The sequence below is a fragment of the Crinia signifera genome, chromosome 9, assembly GCF_055691185.1.
Source record: "Crinia signifera chromosome 9, ASM5569118v1, whole genome shotgun sequence".
Taxonomy (NCBI): domain Eukaryota; kingdom Metazoa; phylum Chordata; class Amphibia; order Anura; family Myobatrachidae; genus Crinia; species Crinia signifera.
In genome coordinates, this window is record NC_139225.1 from 19,617,530 (window position 1) to 19,637,311 (window position 19,782).

At 41.9% G+C, this 19,782-nt stretch overlaps 1 protein-coding gene across 2 annotated transcripts in view; it reads right to left on the reverse strand.

The window, feature by feature from the left end:
• KNL1 (kinetochore scaffold 1) overlaps positions 1–19,782 on the reverse strand; it is a 52,516-nt gene that overhangs the window by 7,021 nt on the left and 25,713 nt on the right. The window contains exons 12-24 of one of the 2 annotated variants that reach the window (XM_083161315.1): positions 18,816–18,838; positions 18,680–18,732; positions 13,822–17,703; positions 12,830–12,959; positions 11,471–11,538; positions 10,586–10,684; positions 8,669–8,784; positions 8,041–8,131; positions 7,824–7,940; positions 6,502–6,589; positions 5,152–5,229; positions 4,999–5,038; positions 4,143–4,244 (exon numbers count right to left, since the gene is read on the reverse strand). In XM_083161315.1, the coding sequence (XP_083017441.1) occupies positions 4,143–4,244; positions 4,999–5,038; positions 5,152–5,229; positions 6,502–6,589; positions 7,824–7,940; positions 8,041–8,131; positions 8,669–8,784; positions 10,586–10,684; positions 11,471–11,538; positions 12,830–12,959; positions 13,822–17,703; positions 18,680–18,732; positions 18,816–18,838 (4,887 nt within the window). Of the gene's footprint in view, positions 1–4,142; positions 4,245–4,998; positions 5,039–5,151; positions 5,230–6,501; positions 6,590–7,823; positions 7,941–8,040; positions 8,132–8,668; positions 8,785–10,585; positions 10,685–11,470; positions 11,539–12,829; positions 12,960–13,821; positions 17,704–18,679; positions 18,733–18,815; positions 18,842–19,782 lie in introns of both variants that reach the window. The other variant, XM_083161314.1, reaches the window with a different exon arrangement.

Consider the following 19,782-nt stretch of genomic DNA (forward strand, 5'->3'; position numbering starts at 1 on the left):
CTCCGTTATACAAATGCCCCACACCGTGATGCTCCATTATACATATGTCACAATGTGATGCTCCATTATACATATGCCACACCGTGATGCTCCATTATACATATGCCACACACACAATGCCCATTATACATATGCCCAACAACGTGATACTCCGTTATACAAATGCCCCACACCGTGATGCTCCATTATACATATGCCACACCGTGATGCTCCATTATACATATGCCACACCGTGATGCTCCATTAATCATATGCCACACAAATGATGCCCATTACACATATGCCCCACACCTTGATGCTCATTAATTAACCCCTTCCCGACATATGACGTACATTTAAGTCGTATGTCGGTTGCGGGGGAATCAAGCCAGCTCACGGAGTGAGCTGGCTTGAAAGAGAGCAGGTAATGGCTGTATATTACAGCCAGGTACCTGCTCTCACGGCCACGAGCGGCGAGTTCGCCGATCGTGGCCGTTTAACCCTTTAAGCACCGCGGGCAAAGCGCCCGCAGTGCTTAAATAGCTGATCGGAGGGGGGGCGCCCCGATCGGGGCCCCCCGCGGCGAGATCGGAGGGTGCCGATTGGTTGCCATGGCAGCCAGGGGTCTAATGTAGACCCCTGTGCTGGCCGTGTCAGCATTCCTATTACATCCTGCCTGAGGCAGGATGTAATAGGAAGTGCTGAAAATCACTATGTTCAGCCATAGAGCTCTATGGCTGAACCTAGTACAGGCGATCGCGCCCCCTAGTGGTCAAGTACACTAGGGGGCCTTGTAGTAAAAGTAAAAAAAAAAAAAAAAAAAAGTTTAAAAATAAAAAAAAAAATAAAAAAATATTAAAAGTTCAAATCACCCCCCTTTCCCCATTTCACAAATAAAAATAAATAAAAAATAAAAAAATAAACATATTTGGTATCGCCGCGTTCCTAAAAGTCCGATCTATTAAAATATAACATTAGTTATCCCGCACGGTTAAAGGCGTAAACGGAAAATAATTCCCAACGCCAAAACTACGTTTTTTGGTCGCATCGCCTACCCAAAAAAAAATAACTAAAAGAGATCAGAAAGTCGCCCATATCCCATAATGGTATTAATTAAAAAGTACACTTCAGCCCGCAAAAAATGAGCCCTCACCCAGGTCCGTAGGTGGAAAAATAAAAAAGTTATAAGCCGCAGAACATGGCGACGCGACGCAAATTAGAAAAACCGTAAAATTTTCTATTTTTTTTTTTAGTGGTAAAACGTAACGAAAACTATATGTTTGGTATCACCAGAATTGTAACGACCCATAGAATAAAGATAACCTATCATTTTAAACGAACTATGAACTCCAAAAAAACCGTAACCAGCGCAAAATTGTGGAATTGCGTTTTTTTTCTTTTTTACCCCACATTGAATTATTTCCTGATTCCCCAGAATATTATACGGTATAGTAAATGGTACCATTAAAAAGTACAACTTGTCCCGCAAAAAAAAAGCCCTCATGTGTCTATATAGCCGGAAAATTAAAAAAAGTTACGCTTATTTGAACGCGAGGAGGAAAAAAAAAAAAATTAACAAAAAAGGCCTCGTCGGGAAGGGGTTAATAATCATCAAGGTATCTGGGGCATATGCCATACACATGATGCCCATTATACAAATGCCCCACACCTTGATGCTCATTAATAATGAGCTTCACGCTGTGGGGCATTTGTAGAATGGGCATCATGTGTGTGGCATATGCCCCAGATACCTTGATGATTATTAATTGAGCATCAAGGTGTGGGGCATATGTTTAATGGGCATTATTTGTGTGGAATATGTTTAATGACTCATTAAACATATGCCATACACATGATGCCCATTATACCTCAAGCAGTAAACAGTTGCGCACACACAGTTTAAAAAAAAAATATTACCTAACGGAGTTGAGCAGAGGCTGTGGCGCAGGAGTTGAGCAGATGCTGTGGCGTCGATAAGTGCGGCATGTTGGGGACGTCAGGAGGTCACACTGCCGCCAAGTGAGGAAGCGCTACGCGGCAGGAGGTCACTGCCGCCAAGCAAGGACCCGCTGCGCGGCAGGAGGTCACTGACAGCCCCGAGCTACTCTAAAACACCCGGCGAGCTACCCGCTCGCGAGCGACGGGTTGGCGAACGCTGGCCTATACAGTGGCATTATTACTTCTTTCTTTCTACTGCTGATACCTCTCCCTATGCAACCAAGCATCTGACTTGCCTTCTTCATTGCTTTGTTACATTGCCTACCTGCCTTTAAGTCCCCTGAAATAGTGACACCTAGGTCCCTCTCTTCCTCTGTAGTTTCCATTATAGTGCCATTTATACTATATTTAGTCTTTGGATTTTTGAGACCCAAGTGCAGGATTTTGCATTTTTTGCACTTGGGTCTCAAAAATTCAGCTTTTATTTTTGATAACCAAAATCACTTTTTTGCCGATAAATGGGAAATATTTTTTGTTCAAACTGTTATTATTAGGATTAGCATGTACAAATGAGAATGGACATCAATAATGATAAATAAGTTACATCGAGATAATGTGTTGCGTCTTACAATCAGACATTAACTTCAATATAGAAGGTCGTTATTATCTTACGGTTAAATATAGCATTAAACAAGACCTAAAATACATTGTACAATCCATAGCAATAAAAAAACCTATGTCTAAACAAACTGATAAAGAGGGCATGTAGAAAGAAAGAAAGAAAGAAAGAAAGAAAGAAAGAAAGAAAGAAGACAGAGTTGGGGAACGTAGGTTAAGGAGACAAAGCAAATTATCGATAGTAGTCAGTCAGTAATGTCTTGGAGCCATTAAAGGGGGGGGGGGGCTATATCTCGCAGATGGGTTCAATAAACGGGAATTTATCAACTACAATATAATATCTTTTCAGACAACATTTGACGAGAGAGGTAACACAAGCAATCTATAGTAAGCCCAAGGCAGAGAAAAGGGAGAGGCAGGGGAGATAACGAATTCCAAGAGTCCGATAACTGAATAACTCTAATAATAGATTTCTCAAAGACCAATGGGGAACTGTAATAGGGTCATTGTTTGTGGCGGTCTAGGAGTCCTGCGGGATTTTTAAAGAGAAACATTTATAATAATCACTTGGCCGAAATCACAGACCTCCACAAACCGACCCGATTAAACTTTTCCTTAAATTTCCAGATACAAATCAGTCTCTCCCACAGGTCAGATATATATAGAGAATGCAGAGTGACCAATTTGCAAGAGAGTGAAAACACCAGACCTCTGCGTAGTCTGTATAAGGGAATATGAAATGGAGGACCAGGGATCTTATTCTGATTGACTCGCAAAGCTGCAAATTTCGCAGCCTTGCGAGTCCATCAGACACTGCCCTCCGCGCCGCCTCCCCCCTGCATGGCTGCGAATGGATGATTTATATAATCATCCATTCGCAGGTGGGGAGAAAGCCGACCATCGAATGTGCTGACCATCAAATGATTTCTCCTGCGTACGCAGTTCAGAGAGACCTATATAGTCACTGTAAACTGTGGGCGCTCTGTGCAAGGACAGGACGGGCAGCTGACACCCGGTGATGTCAGCTGCCCGCCCCCCGCATGTCTGTCACAGCCTCATTAGCCTGAGAAGGCCCAGTGTTCTCATGGGAATGCTCATGTAAACGCTGGCCGTTCCCATATGCTAACAGGGCTGCCCGGCACCCCCCACCCTTCTCTGGCCCCCCACTCGGCGTGTAGTGTGCGGGCACCCAGTGATCCAAATGTTCGCCATGGGTGAAGGCACACGAATGCACAGAGGACCAAATGGGATCTGAATAAGGTCCCGTCTATGAGATGCCCTGCACACATGGATTCCATCTATCATGTATGGCGTAGTCGGAAGAAAGAACTATTCGGTTGCACCTCTTTGATGACATCACTTTGCGCAGCCTGCGTCTCTCTTCACACAGGATGTGTGCGCGGTGCAATGTGTTCGTTGAGCGGTTTTGGCTTTATATCGATCAGCAACCATATCGCACAGTGTACGGTGTTCTCCCAGCAACCAGCAAGTTCTAGTCCTAAATCAAAGGAGCTTGCAAAACTGGGGTGGGTTGAATATTTCCTATATAAAACCCATACATCATTTTTATATTACGCACAATATTTATTTTCCACTTCTACTCTTACCCGGGTTCCTCTAGCTGTTTTTCAAGATCCCTGAATTGTGCTTGCAGGTTGCCGAGCTGTATTAAGAGGCTCTCCTTCCGTTCATTTAGCAGCGATATTTCTCTAGAGATAATGAAAACGCTTGTTACCTCTAGCTACTTTGTACTTGTAGTGATCGTCGCTTCACAGAAGTTACATAGTTATACAACGGTCTCACTTGTTCTCCACACAGATCTGATTATCCTGTCTGGTGTAGATATAACTGCTGCCCATACACTTGTGAGATATTGCATGCAATCATTCGATTTCGACCACATCTGGCCGATAAAATCGAATGATTGTATGTACAAAATGTGTACCATTCGACGCGATGCGCGGGCACGCTGGTCGAATGTCGGGTCTCGCAGTCTTATGAGCTTGCACATAATATTTATCAAATTGCAGGAGCAATAGAATGTGGTTTTTAACCACATGCGATGCTTGAATGCAATCCGCTGGGGGAGGGGGATGCGGAGGGAACGCTTTTTCAGCGGCGTGGGGATGGGGTGAGGGGGCCTGAGGGACCGCGGGCAGAGTGGCATTGTAGCTGTAGCATTAGCGGTCGGCGGGAGTCAGACAGCAGTGGCGGCAGAAGTGTTTAAAACACTGGGCATCCCACTTGTTGGCTCAGATAGCTCAGCCAATCAGAGGGCTGATGATCCTGATTTGTCCGGAAAGCACCACCTTGTAACAATGCAACTGCAGTTTAACAAAGGTAGTGTTCCAGCATTCACAAATATCACTGCATAGCAATGTTTGCAAACCATAATGAATAACCTGCATAGTTACTTTACAATAGCGCTACCAAATTGTGTTATATGGAAAATTATTTTCTTACCCGATACAACCCTGCTCCACCGACTTCAAACGTTCAATCTCTGTAATAATAAAAGTACCTTGTGCATCATCATTACAATTATCAGGAGCCTTCGTTATTCAACTTACACAATGGCAACTTGTTTCTCCCAATTAATCCTTACTTTTAACTTACCGTTATGAACTTCTGTGTTAGCATGGACTTTATCTGTCCAGTTAGTATTTGGGATTTCCTCGTCCAGTTTGGCAGTTTCTGAAGTATAAGTAAATCAAATGCATTCCATTGAAATGTGTGTAAGAGAAATCTACATTGATAATGACAAACGCAAAATATTGCTGTATGCAAACAACTGATTACTACAACGGGTATCTGTTATTGCTCAAAATACCATCCGAATCTAATTCGGTGTGTGGCATTTCATAAATACCTGGTAGTTTCAGACTCCTTATATACAAACACCTGAAACCAGTAGATACATATACATTCATAGAAAAAAAAGGGATGGGTTTCTTACCAGAGGTAAGAAGTGGGCGCCAAAGAAGGGGTGTATGTGACCCAAGCGGCTCACACCAAGGAAGGTCAATTCCTTGAAGAAATATAATTGGTAAAAAAAGAGAAAAAAAAGTGTCCCGCAATAAAGCTCCAAGGTCCAAATAAATTGTATCGTGACGCGTTTTGTTACCTTAACTGGTAATCCCTTTGAAAGAGTTACCAGTTAAGGTAACGAAACGCGTCAGGATACAATTTATTTGGACCTTGGAGCTTTATTGCGGCACACTCCCCAAACTACACCTTGCCTGTTACCACTTTGACTGTGTTCTTACTTGCACCCCACAATTGGAAGGAAACTTTGGGATACCATCACCAGCCAAATACTTGGGAAGCCGATCATCAACCTGTGTATCTGTTAATCTATCGAACAGACAGAAAGTTCTGAGGCACAGCGGCAGAAATATCCCAGCATGGTATATGGACACCCATACATCTTCATCTCCAACAATTAAAGGGGAACATATTGATCCGGACTATTGGCAAGCGGGAGAACGCTATAAGTATAAAGCTCGGTCCTATTTTTATTTCTTATCCCTTCTTTTATGGTTCTGCATAACCACATGTTTTTAATCCATATTCATGAGCTCTATTAGATCAGTGCTATTTGTATATATGCATAATACAGGTTTATAATTTGTGATACCCAATTGACCACATCTATTTTAATCTAATCAAAATATTTTTACCTAGCGCTCCACTTTTTCTCTTTTTTACCACATACATTCATAACTTACTGATCCATTATAAAAAAAATAAATAAATAAAAAATAAATAAATAAAATCTGGTGTTCAATTGGGGGGGGGGGTGTCATAATATGCAAAAACCGCCACTCTGCAATGCACATTAATTATCTACTGATCTGCATAGTACTTTCTTATAAATCCATTAAACAAATACAATAACCACAGAATAACTAATCACTACAACCACAAATCCTTTTACTAAACCTAGTTTAAGGTGGTCATACATACCTATATCTAGGTTGGAGATGCAATCATCAAGCTCTTCAATAAACGTATCAACCTTACTTATTCTTTCCTGGAGTTGCTCATGCTGCACCTGAATTCCGGGATACCATATTTAAGCAACATATGTCAATTTAATTACTAAGTAAACAAGGGATTTGTATGTAAAGCTAGACTGAAGTTTGCAGAACCCTCATCAGAGCTCACAAAACCCTTTGTAGTGACCCCGGAACGGCACAGAAGAATGCACAGACAGGGAAATGTAGAAAATAGAATCATATTGGCACGGGGATATGTAGAAGGGAACACGATTGATCAACCGAGATTGTGTGCATTTTTTGCTAATGCAGTAACTATTAAAAGTCCACTCCAGAGGATAACGTGTACATGAATCCTAAAGTTTAGTTACCCACACCTTTGCCCATTTCTCCTGAAATAAGATAAACTGTATGAAGGACAGTGAATAGCCTGTTCAAAAAAGGACCACACCTTCTAAGGAGAATGAGTACAACTACAAAGAAACCTCAATGCCAATGTTGGCAACCAGAAAGAAAAAAAACAGGAAGAAAGATCTGGACCCGTACCGCTACTGCGCCACTAGAGGAACTTGGCATTTCCAGGTCTAGTGTGCAATCAGATCATAAAATCCTTTCGAAGCAGGATTTAGACCTGAATATGCTACAGAGGGAGAGACCAAAGGAAATACACCTTCGCTCAGATATACATAGCCCAGTCGATTACAGAGCTAGCTGGGCTTTACTCCTTACTAGGGAAGCCAATCCCGGAGCATTTTTTCAATCCCTGGATTCAGGATTGAAAAATGCTCAATCCCGGGATTGGCTTTCCTAATATAAAAAAAATGCGCTGGCCGCCCCGCATTTTCTTACTTTTGCGGCCGGTTGGGCAGCTTCATACTGCCGAGACCCGGGTTGCTGCTCGAGTTGATTGCTGGCTAGGTGGGTGGGCGGGAGTGTGGCTACATACTGCCGTGAGCGGGACTGCGGTGTTGCTTGCTTTGGGCTGACTAGGTGGGCGGGTGTGATCTCTGCCTGCCTGCACAGCATGACCTCTGATGTCACGAGAGATCACGCTGCTCTGCTGGGTATGGGAGACGCCGGGCAGCGTCTGAGCATGCGCAGTCTAATCCCGAAACTGGAGTCTCCAATCCCGGTGTTTTGGGGGCCAAATACTGGGATCCCGCCGATCCCGGGATTGGCCACCCTACTCCTTACAAACCCTGGCTGCATCTCTTCCACAAGATGTGTCCCCTTAACAAAGTATACCTTCAGCCATAATGAGGTTAAGAACGTAAGGTAAAATAGCAGTACCTGAGCTGAACGGAGCAGGCTTCCATACAGGGACACTTTCCTTTCATGGGCTAAACATTTACTTTTCTTGGAATACATCGCCTTAAGATCTTTTAATTTTAAACCGAAGCCCATCAACTGAGGAGGAAAGAAGAGTAAGTTAGTTTTCTTACACACACCAAATCACATCATTATATAAAACAAGCGTAGATTACAACATATAGCATTAGAGACGTACCTCATTTTCTGAACACATCTTCAGCGCTTCCCAGAGTAGACTGTTGACTTGCACCAACGGCTTCTCTTGCAGCTCCACACAAACCTTTAACCTAAAAAGCACCCAAATTTTGAAGTTGCAGGTTTCCCCAATATGAATCTTGAGGTCTAATGTGATCAATAAATCGACCAGTAATAATTGGTGCATGCGTCACACAAACACTTCCGGTTTCAGAGATCGCGCTTCCGGACTCTAATTCTCTTGCGGGCTAAGTCCAAGCCGCCAGAGAATAGCAGTGCGGAAGCACGATTGCTGAAACCGGTGTGAGAAGCCGCTACAACCAAGATCCCAACTAAAAGTAAGGGAAAGTTAGATCTTGTATGTGCACCCTAGTCTCTCTGCACATAAGCCAAAGGCTTGGAACGGGACTCCGCACTTATACTCAAAAAGAGCGTAAACATTATTTGTTTGATTATCACCAATTTTTTATTTTGGTATTACAACTTTTTATTTTATACTTTTCTTTTTTAGAGCGGTTTTTTTTTCCATCATTAACAAATTCTTTAGCTGTAACAGCTGCTGGGAAAAAAAATAAAACATCCCATCTGGACGCAGCTCGAAAAAGCTAATTGTATTTATTTGTACTTACTCTTCAATGGTTTGGTACAAGGAATGACATTCCTCCTCATACACTTGCAGCTTAGGATGGTATATGTATTGATCTAGCAAGAGGTCTGTTGAAGATAGGGCTTCATTTCTAGCATGCTGAAGGGAGAGGGGGAAAAAAATTACCACAAAACATAATGTGAATTAACAGAATATGGGACTGGTTAATTATATTGTGCAATATTGGCTGCAAGGCCCAACTCTGCACATATCAGGCAATTGCTGTGCTGCAAGCAACCACCAAGTTTTCCAGGCATAAGGTGATGTGCTGACATGAAACAGCACATCACATGGAGGTCAGCAATTGAATGCCCCAGTTAAGCAACCATCAGAACGGGGCAAAATAACATACCTACCTATTATACAAATGTCAATAACTAACCAAATATCTGTACAACTTTATAGTTCAGGGAACAATTCTGTATTAAAATTGAAAAAGTAACAAAATATAACTATAATGTAGCTAGAACAAAGAACTATGCATATTTTCAAACAATCTTATACCCCTTTCCTACGGCAGCTCTTAAACGGTTATTTGCAGTTTTTAAGCCCTTTTAAATGGGTAGAGCTGCAGTGGGAAAGCTCCAGGTTGCTTTACCCGTTTAACAAATACCGGTATTTGTTAAACGGGTAAAAAGCAGTGTTTTACCCGTTTAAGACCCTTTTTTTGGCAGTGGGAAAGGGTCTTAAACGGTATCCCACACTGGTCTCCCCCCTCCCCTGGTACCTTGCAGCTGGTATCCCCCCTCCCCTGGTACCCCCACTACCCCGGTACCTGGCAGCAATCCTGGGGATCCAGGCAGCGCAGTCTGTGCTCAGGCGGAGGAAGCAGGTCCATTAGGAGAGTGTGATTTCATCGGCCGGGTCCCTGCCGCAAATGGGAACTAGCGGGCCGCTCATTACATATGCGCATATGTAATGAGCAGGATCCGCTGCCTCCTAGTGACCCGTGCACGCCCGCTGCCTACCTCGCTGCCAGGTACCAGGGGAGGGTGGGAGTGTTACTAGGTGCTGCCTACTGCATGGTATATTAATGGTTAATTACCGTGTACCTTTTACAACAGGTGCAATGTGAAAGGTACAAAACAGTAATTAACCTGTAATATACCGTTTACAACATGCAGTGTAAATGGGATTAAACTTGCTCTGACCCGGTTAAAGAAACGTTTAAAATAAAAAAAACGGGTCAGAGCAGGTTTGGCAGTGGGAAAGCAGCATTAGGAAGCAATCCAATAGTGGACAAAGGGTGCAAGTTAAAGAAACCCCAGCTATGGCAGAGCAGCTCGCACCCCTTGCAACCAGATCTCACCCCAAATTTCTACACTTATGCATGCAGCCCGCAAATCAAATAATGCATATAGTCAAGCTGCCATAAAGTGCAGCTACCGAGTAAAAAAAATTATCGCAACTGGATTGACCACTTACAAAAAAATATATATATATATATATATATTTCCCCCCCCCCCATATCTAAAACACTCAAGACAAACTCAACCATTTCTATACAAGAAATGTGTAACAGGATATCAATTTAAAAAAAAAAAAAAAAAAGGTATACACTAAAGCCATGTACACACAGTGCAATGGGCTAAGCAAATTTGACTAGATAGCCGAAATTGCCTAGCAGGTTAGCAAGAATTACACCATATGTACACTGCCCATGTTAGCGATGCACAACAAAATAGACAGCAGGTAAGGCAATTTTGACTATGCAGCACGGTGTAATGTATTTTGTCTATATTCCAAATGGCCCATGGCCTTCGTCAAAAAAAAAAAAAAATAAACGGCCATGGGCCAAGTTAAAAAATTGGCAAAGTCTACATGGCCCATGCCTCGCAATATTTGTAAACCCTTAAGAAAAAAATACAGAGGAGCAAAAAAGTAATAAGAGTAATCATACGTTTGTTGGAAGTTCACTGTATCTTGGCTTTTGGATTAAAATAGGAACCCGAAGCAGCATAAAGAACTCTTTGACCGTAATTGTTCCATCGTGGTATTTCTGGGGACGAAAAAGAAATTTAGATCTTTGAAGGTTTTATTAGAATAAAACCACCATGGCCTTCAACAGCTTTATATCCTCTGTAATAAATAAAACAAATAAATGACTTGCTAGAAAAAGTTTTAAAATCCTAAATATATGCCAATCCCTGTGCAGAACCCCCCCCCCCCCCATAACACATTCACATGGTACTGTCAGAATATATGGCCTGAGATGAAACCTTACTCATTTAAAACCTTTAATTTATTGGGATTGCTCTATTGGTAATAGAATAGATTATAAAAATGCAAATATACACATATAAGACATGGTAACACAATGACATTTAATTTATTTAAATGCCACACACATATTCTGCAGCGCTTTATAGATAACAGTTGAACATTTACATCAGTCCCTGCCCGAGTGGAGCTTACAATCTATACTCCCTACCACATGTACACGCACACAGACATTCTAGGATGTATTTTATTGGGAGCCAATTAGCCTACCAGTATATTTTTGGAGTGTGGAAGGAAACCCGGCACACAAGCACGGGGACAATATACAAACTCCACGCAGTTAGAGCCATGGTGGGAATCAAACCCATGTCCTCAGTGCTGTGAGGCAGTAATGCTAACCGCTACACTGTCAACATAAAAACTAACAATAAAACGTTATATAGACTGCATAAAAAAAAAAGAAAGACAATGAATGGTCTTTTCCATATTTGTTATAGAAATTAGATTGTTTTACATCTTTTTGAACAAAACCAAGCTACATTTTACAATGAAGAAGCCAACTTACTTGCCAAAGGGTTTTATCATATCCAGACTCCCATGGTAACTGAGAGTCCAACTGGGAGTACTGCTGACCTGTGAGAGGAAAAAGAAAAGTAAAACATTGCTAAAAACAGAATCACTATCTTTTAAACACAATAAAAAGACACAGACATTATGCTCCGAATGAGGCTCAAAGTCCGTACTGCGACATTGGAGTACTTTTTGTATGTGATCGCTTTCCTGTATACCTCCATGGCTATGCCCACTTTCAATTAAAACTATTTGCAAACAATGCTGGAAATCTATATTTCTGTATATTAAGGTATACAGTATATGGACCTCATGTGGATGTTCAAGCACATCAGATTTCAGAAATAATGAATGCATATATTAAAGGTATTTATAAGCATCAGTACTTTAAAATTATATACTTTTATGCATACTACGTGAGCAATAAACAGCCCTCCAGCTTAGGGATGGCCATCGACGATTCCAAATCATCGATGGTTCATGGCCGATGTCGAATACTTTTGCCATCGATGGGGGGAGAACCAGATGGTTTCCCTCCATCGATGGAACAGCAAAACAATGTTTTGCTTTTTTTTTTTCAAAGTACCGGGACACGGAACATAGCTCCGCCCCCGACATCCGCGAAGCCCCACCCCCATGATTTGATTGGCCCACAGGTCAATCAAACACAATGGATGACCATCGATATGTAAAAATATCGATGTCATCCATTGCATAATTTAGCACTATCGATGGGCAGTTGCAGAATTGCCATCGATGGCAATGGCAACTATGGCCATCCCTACTCCAGCTGTTGAGGAATTACACATCCCAGCATGCCTTGCCTTAGTTTTGCTATTTGGCCATGCTGGAATGTGTAGTTCATCGACAGCTGGAGGGCCGCTTATTGTCCACCCCCTGCCTTAAAGGAACACATTCCTACTCAAATGTTTGAATTGCACGGATTACTGGGGAGAGTATATATAAACTCCCATCTCGACATGGACAATAAAAAAATTACGCCGCGCTCACCATGCTTTGACCAAGTGACCGTATCCCCTCAAAAAGTATACTCCTTTTACAACGAATTGCATGCAACTACCTGGTTAATTAGCTATCCTGCAAAATAATTAAAGCCAATTTAATTTAAGGGCTGAACACGGTTTATTTTGGTTTGTTATACAAAATGTACATATATCGTGTTCCACTTTTGCAAGTTTTAGCTCCTTAGCAGGCAACTTCCTGTATAAAAATTTACCAGAACAAACACTAACGCACAGGTTCAAAAAGTCGGACCCCACACAGAGCATGTTTGGCAGGTCTCCTCACAGTCTGTCTTGAGATCATGAACCAGACAATGGGTAGGATTACTTACTGCTTAGATCTACAGAAGTCCCCTCTCCCTTTGAGTCTTGCGAGTTGCTGCTGCAATAAGTTTGCTCCATGGCTTTAGTTGTAGGAGAGAAATCAATTCGAGAACTTGGACTTTTAAAAGATGTAGTTATCTAAACAAAACATAAAAAACACACGAAAATACAAACATTGGTCACCATGTAAGGAAAAAGATGTTCTAGGGCGCCGCAATTCAAAAAGGATTGGGAATCGCTGCACTAGAGGGTGAGAGGCAACTTAACAATGAGGGCCTACACACCCCATGGCATAACGAACAAAACAATACATGCAAGGTAAGTGCTCGATTAGCTAGGCCTTCACCTTTAGTAGCCCGGCCTAGCTGATTGTTTGAACCAAGGGCCAAATACAGATAGAGCCAGGCTCTTGACTAAAGACCCCCATACACTATGCGATTTTGGGTCGATTTCGGCACTTTGGCCCGATAACCGGGTGAAATCGGCCCAAAATCGCAGGTGTGTGACATCTGATCCGATGCGCGGTCCCGTGCGCATCAGACTGGATCAGAGGTCGGACGGTCAGCACATAACATCACGTCCGTCCTCCATGTATATATGCCTGACTGGGGGAGCATGGGGGGGGGGGTCATCATCATCTGCAGGACGCCAGGGCGTGCAGCGAGTGCTTTCACCAGCAGTGGTGAGTTCTGACCTGGCGGTGATCGCAGATATTATCAGCGGGACGAGCAGTGCAGTGGCGGGTATTAGATTTTTTTTTTTTTTTTAACTGTCAAATGACTGGCCATTCTCTGATTGGCTGAGAGAGCTCTCTCAGCCAATCTCTGAGATTTTTGCAGTTTTCATATTAAATTATTTTTTAAAGCGCCAATCATTTACATGGCAAAAAAATAAAGGCAATTCTAAACTCTGCAAAAAATCTCACTTTTTGGGATTCTCAAACCCCATTACATTTGGCCCCAAAATGTTCAAAAATCCCCAATCACCGCATCACACCCACCTGTTCCTCTTTGTCGGGTGTCACCTCATCTTGCCTGGCTTTCTTTTCTCTATGAATTACTACATCGTCGTCTGCTTCAGGGATCCTTTTATGAACATTCGCCTCTCCAGGTCCAACCGCACATTGTTCTAGGTTTTTGTGCAGCGCTTCTTTCTGACATAACTCCTCCCACGCACCTTCTGGCACATCATACGGGAATAAACTATTTATTTCCTTGTCCTCTGGACTAGCAGGAAGGATTTCTTCTTCGATACACTGGCCGGCATCACCAGCAGTGAAAGCCTTGAGAACGCTCGTGGACGTTCTGCAAACTTGTGCCTTAGGAACAGAAGAAGAGGAAATTGCCTCCTGCATGTTACTTGTGCTGGAAATCCTTTTGGTGGGTAACCTAGGCTGAAAGATCGTGACAGACAGCCTATTTGGTAAGCAGGTTCCTTTAGAAATGTTTGCAGCACTCTTTTCAATAGGATTAGTTTTCGGTTCCTCAGCGGGCATTGAACAGGAGAGATCTGTATGCAATAAAACCTGTTCAGGTATTTCGTTCGTATGATCCGAAATCTGTGCCGCGGCGGGCAGCTCTTCAGTAAGACATAAGACAGGAGCGGTATGGTGGAGTGAGGTCTGCGTGTTTTGAGTCAAACGCTTAATTTTTAATTGCAGATCAGCAATGCTTCTGCGGCGCTCGTTAACTTTGTCACCGCATATGCCGTCAGTCACAGTTACATTTTTAGTTGATAGGTCAGGGACGTTTTCAAGTAAGTTGAAATCTTCTGCCAATGTGGTATTTGTAACATCGGATCTTCCAGCAGAAATTTCAACGGTAATGGGCACGGGAATATTTTCCATTTCAACCTGGCTGTTGGTGTAATGTTTATCCGGGACCGTAGAAAAATGCTCTTGATTTAGAACTGGAATTGCAGCGATTGGTTTCAAAACTTCATCCTTTACCACACAGTCCCTTTCAGGAATATGGAAAGACACCCTTTTCGATGTTCGTTTAGTTTTTTTAGACACCTGATGGTCTTGCAATTCTTCTGAATCTTTCTGGGAAGCAGTAGCTTTGGTTTGCAGGCCGTTGACATCACCTACAGCTAGCTCATGCTGAAGGCCGCAGGAGTCCGAGTACAGTGAACGGGTATCAGTTAGTTTATGGTCACTGGCAAGATTCATGTCCACTGTAAGATTTTCTGTACTTGTATCTAAGGGTTTGCTTTTACATTTGAAAGTAGCTTCATCCAACCCAGGTCCATGTAAAATTACTGATTTATTAATGTCAAGCGTATCTTCTTCCTCAACTGCTTTGTTGGAAACGGAAGTCCCAAAATTTTCTGCAGTTCCTGAAAATGGGACTCGGTCCTGTGAAGCCAGAGAAGGTGCTTTCTTAGGTTGGGAGCTTTCAATCCTTGCATCGAGAGACCTACTTAAAAACATATTCTCAGAGTCAGCAGCATTAGATGCACTGAAGTGGTCACATGTAGCCACCGTTGCATTCACAGGACAGTTACTATGTACTTCATGTAGGAGTTTACTTTGAATTCCATCGGTACGAGACTTCCTTCTTTCCGTATCCCCCTGGTTGTATACTGTTTTACCAAGTGAAGCCTTCCGGACAAGTCTCTCTTCCACAGCGACTGCTAGCTCAAAGTTTGTTTCGGTCTCCTCCATATTACAATCTACACCCATTCCATCATTCTTATTGAGAGATTCGGATTGAAAAGGGAGATCAATAAAGACAGTGTTTGACTTTGTTACGTCCATATCAACATTTTTGGAAAACATGCTATTAACAGAATTGTTAAACTTAACCGAATCATCATCTCTATCAATAACCATTGTGTGGCTTTCCTCAAGCTCCATACTATTGTTCAACTCTGTAAAACTAATTTTACTTGACATAGGATTTACCTGTAAACCTTCTCTCATGCTATCAATTGACATAGAGTGTGACTTAGTCGTAGCCATAATATTCTGATCATATGGAAACCGGGTCTTATCTTGAGAAACCAGAAGCATACTTGATGCCTCCTGAGATAATAGTCCACCACTTGTAATTGTCATATCCTCGATTTCTTTTACAGTTTGCGTACTGGAAAATTTTCTCTTCTTGGACAATTGCACAACATTAGACGTAATGGGAAGCTGAAGATCACCACTAAGCATGTCATTTTCTGGATTGTTGTCAATAAAAACTGTATTTGATCTTGTAATTTCCATATCCACTTGGTCCGTAGATGCAGAATTAGAGCAACTCTTCAATGGAAAAGGCAGATTGAGTACGATACCCTCATGAAGGGGAATTGCACTACTTATGATGGTTTTTTGAGCACACCTATCCCTGTCAGGATCTGGATTTGGCACACTAGTCTTGCTGGACTGCTGCAAAAAACCCTGGGCGCTCGTAAACAAATCAGATCTTTTAGTGGAGTCAATAGGTGGGTTCTCAGCTGAATTGCAAGATAAAGCTTTAATGGATTTCAGATTTTTTGTGCCAGTAAGTGTCAACTTCGGAATACCTGTAAAAGCTTTGTTCTGATCTAGGTCAGTAGCTGACTTTGCCATGGACAGACAGAAAGGAGTAGCAGCCTTACCATCATGCATAGAAGATTCCCTTCTGCTTATTTCATAATCTCTGCTTTGAGAATTTTCTGTACCAACACTATTACTGGGATTCCCAAAATGGTCTGATCCTCTCCATCCCGCCTGAGGAACCACACTAACAGGCACCATATTTGTGGGGGTTTCAAACTGCAGTGGAACTTTGTTGTTAGAGGAGGAGGAGGAGGATGTTCGGTTTCTCATCTGCTCCACTGTTAAACCATCTATAGCTTCTGTATGACCATTGGTAAATTCCATTTCCTCATCTGGAAAAACTGTAGTATGCTCCATACAGACCAATCTCTTTTCCCCTTCTACGGGCAATATATTTGCTTTTATACTATTCAACAAAACCTCATTTTTCGTAAGTTCCATTTCATTCTCATCTGTAAACACGATGGTCTTGTCGTTGAGGAAGACACTGTCATCATATTTAAGACTTCGTTGCCATAATTCTCCATTTATGCGTGTTGTATGGCTACGTGTTAAATCCATATCATCTTTCATCAACATGGTTTGGTTATCACCATTTATGCGTGTTGTATGGCTACGTGTTAAATCCATATCATCTTTCATCAACATGGTTTGGTTATCACCATTTATGCGTGTTGTATGGCTACGTGTTAAATCCATATCATCTTTCATCAACATGGTTTGGTTATCACCAATTCCAGAAGGTTCTAACTGAAGAGAGTCACCTAAGGTTTGCTTTGCAGTGTCCCTGCCAGCACCGTCAGTAATAGTACTGTCTGGATTATTGGTCGTATTAGGAAAGTCTTTGTTGAACATGGGAATGAAGTTTGTAATGTTGGTTGTGTGACATTTCGTTATGTCCAGACCATTCTCTTGCTCTCTGAACATGTGTGTTACATCACCTGTATTCCCCAGAGAATGGGAAAATGGAGAAAAACCTTTGTTATATAGCTTTTCTTTTGGAGCATACGGGAAAATGTTCTCCTTGTCTGCGGAGTTCGTGGGGTCTGTTTTTACAGTCTTTGTTTTATTTTTCTCCGAAGATTCTAAGAATTCCTCAAACGTCATCTTTGCTGGACAGGAAAAACCCGTAATAATCTGAAAACTTGCATTATTTTGGCCAGTGACTGAATTAGGAAGATTTGCGGTACTTGTTGATGCCTCACTTTGAGATTTTAAACCCGCCAAAAATAAACCAATATCTATTTTCTTTGGTTTTGCCTCAAACGGATCAATGGCTATGGTATTGCATGTGGACATATCCATATCTGAGAAGAAAATGGTCCTGTCTTTAGTGCAGTCCGTGGCATTCCGCTATGTAAAAGAAAACATTACAATTAGAAGAAACAAAAAAGCAAAAAAACTAAAACATTACCCTATAACAAATTTAAGCACAAACATACAAAAGAAAGATCACACGGTCAAGAAATAAATAATGCCATAACTTCCAACACTTTCATATTGATATATATTAGCCCAATTGATTTGCTCAAAATTCATGGCGGCTTAGTGATAGTTGAGACTTAGCAGATTACAAATAGCATTGCTATCATTTTCTAAACTATACAATAGTTGAAAGGGTACTTGTGTATTATCACAGTGATAGTTAAGTAGATTATGTACCGTCCTATTCAGCGTAGTGTCCCTTCAGCAGGGCGGCGGCATTATGCAAGACAGGGCGCCCAGAGTGCGCGCACATGACCCTGTAGACGCCGCCAACTATGTTGCGAACACCGGCGCCGTAATAATACAGTATTATGTACCACAGGGCGTATCCAACCCTGTGGAGGCCGCCAGCTTTACGCGGCTGACTACGTAGCTTTGACTACACCAACTTCGTTGCACGCAACGGCGCCCTTACACTATGCCGACTACATAGCTCTGACTACCCAAACTACATTGCGCGCACTGGTGCCGTGATAATACACAAGTACCGTTGAAAGCAATAATTGATGTTTACATTGTATCAAATTAGTTTGGATTTTAGATGCCATAACTAATTTAAGTGTTTCGATTTATGCTGCCACGGGAGCGCCTGTGCGATCTCTATGCGATTTTGACTATATAGTCAAATCTCACGCAGATTGTACCCGTGTGTACATAGCATTAGATGGAAATAAATGAAAACAGGAAGTTGTGTAGACCATCCCTTCACCACAAGCAAAATAAACCCTACAAGCATGGAAATTCACAAGTAGACTAATATCACAGTGCAGTTTGAAACCATATCTAATGTATTATCAGAGGTAGCAGCATGGTAATGAAAAAAAAACAACATTATTTTATATACCTCAGCTTGGTGACCTGGAACTTGAATTGGTCCATGAATCAACCTGTCTCTCCCTAAAATCAGTGAAAGTATCAAGAGTTAATAAATAAAATGCTACTCCGTTACATAAATAGATTGTATAAAAGCTTAGGCTCACCAGTGATTTGGCAGGTACTATTTCTGCTGGAAAGAAAGAAACAGAAACCATTTTGAAATTCAAAGTACAATTTAGGATTTTAGGTAAAAAGGTGGAGAAACTCATCATAAAGGTCATCATAAAGGTCATCATTTGTAAATAGGATGTCAAACAGAGCGTATTAGAATAGGGTGTAAACTGCGTGATGGTAATCAAAGTGGAAAATGTCAGTTGTAAAAGATAATGGGTGACATTTAACGGGATGAGATCTCAACTTTTGCAATTTTTTATCAAAAATCAGCCAAATTGCGGGTTTTTCCTAAATTGGCAAGTTAATAGGATGCAAATTGGCGCAAAATAAAAAAAAAAATTTTTTTGAATCCAGACGTTTTCCCATAAAAAAATAAATAAAAATGATGTTATATTTATCTATCAGAATTTACATGCACAGGCTGAAGGTTGTGTAAAAAAAAAAAAAAATCTCCTGTGTATTGTTGTGGAACAATGAGTCCCAGCAAGCCTGCACCGCATGCAGGGACTTGGGGAACCACAAGTCCCAGCATGAGGGGTATTAACCCACTGGTGCGCACCTATTCAATATTTGTGGTATGCCCGGAAATTTTCCGGGACAGCCCGCTGCGGCAGTGCCGGTGGTATTTCCGGGCACACCACCCAAGGGCTTAAAGGGCCCGCTGGGACTTTTAGTTCCACAACAGTACAAATAGTGAAAAAACCACTGACCCGTACAAACAGTAAAACGTGGATACTACAATCAGGTGTGGCATGGCTGTCCAACAAGGGGGATGCAGACTGTCAGTATCCCAACCACTCCACAGGATTCCTTCCCAGGGTGACCGGGAAATTGACATGTCTCCAAAATCGCACATGTCCAATAATTCGCACATTTTCATAGTGACTCCTAGATCCCTTTCCTCCTTAGTAGTTTCCATTATTGTACCCTTGATACTATATTGAACCTTTGGGTTTT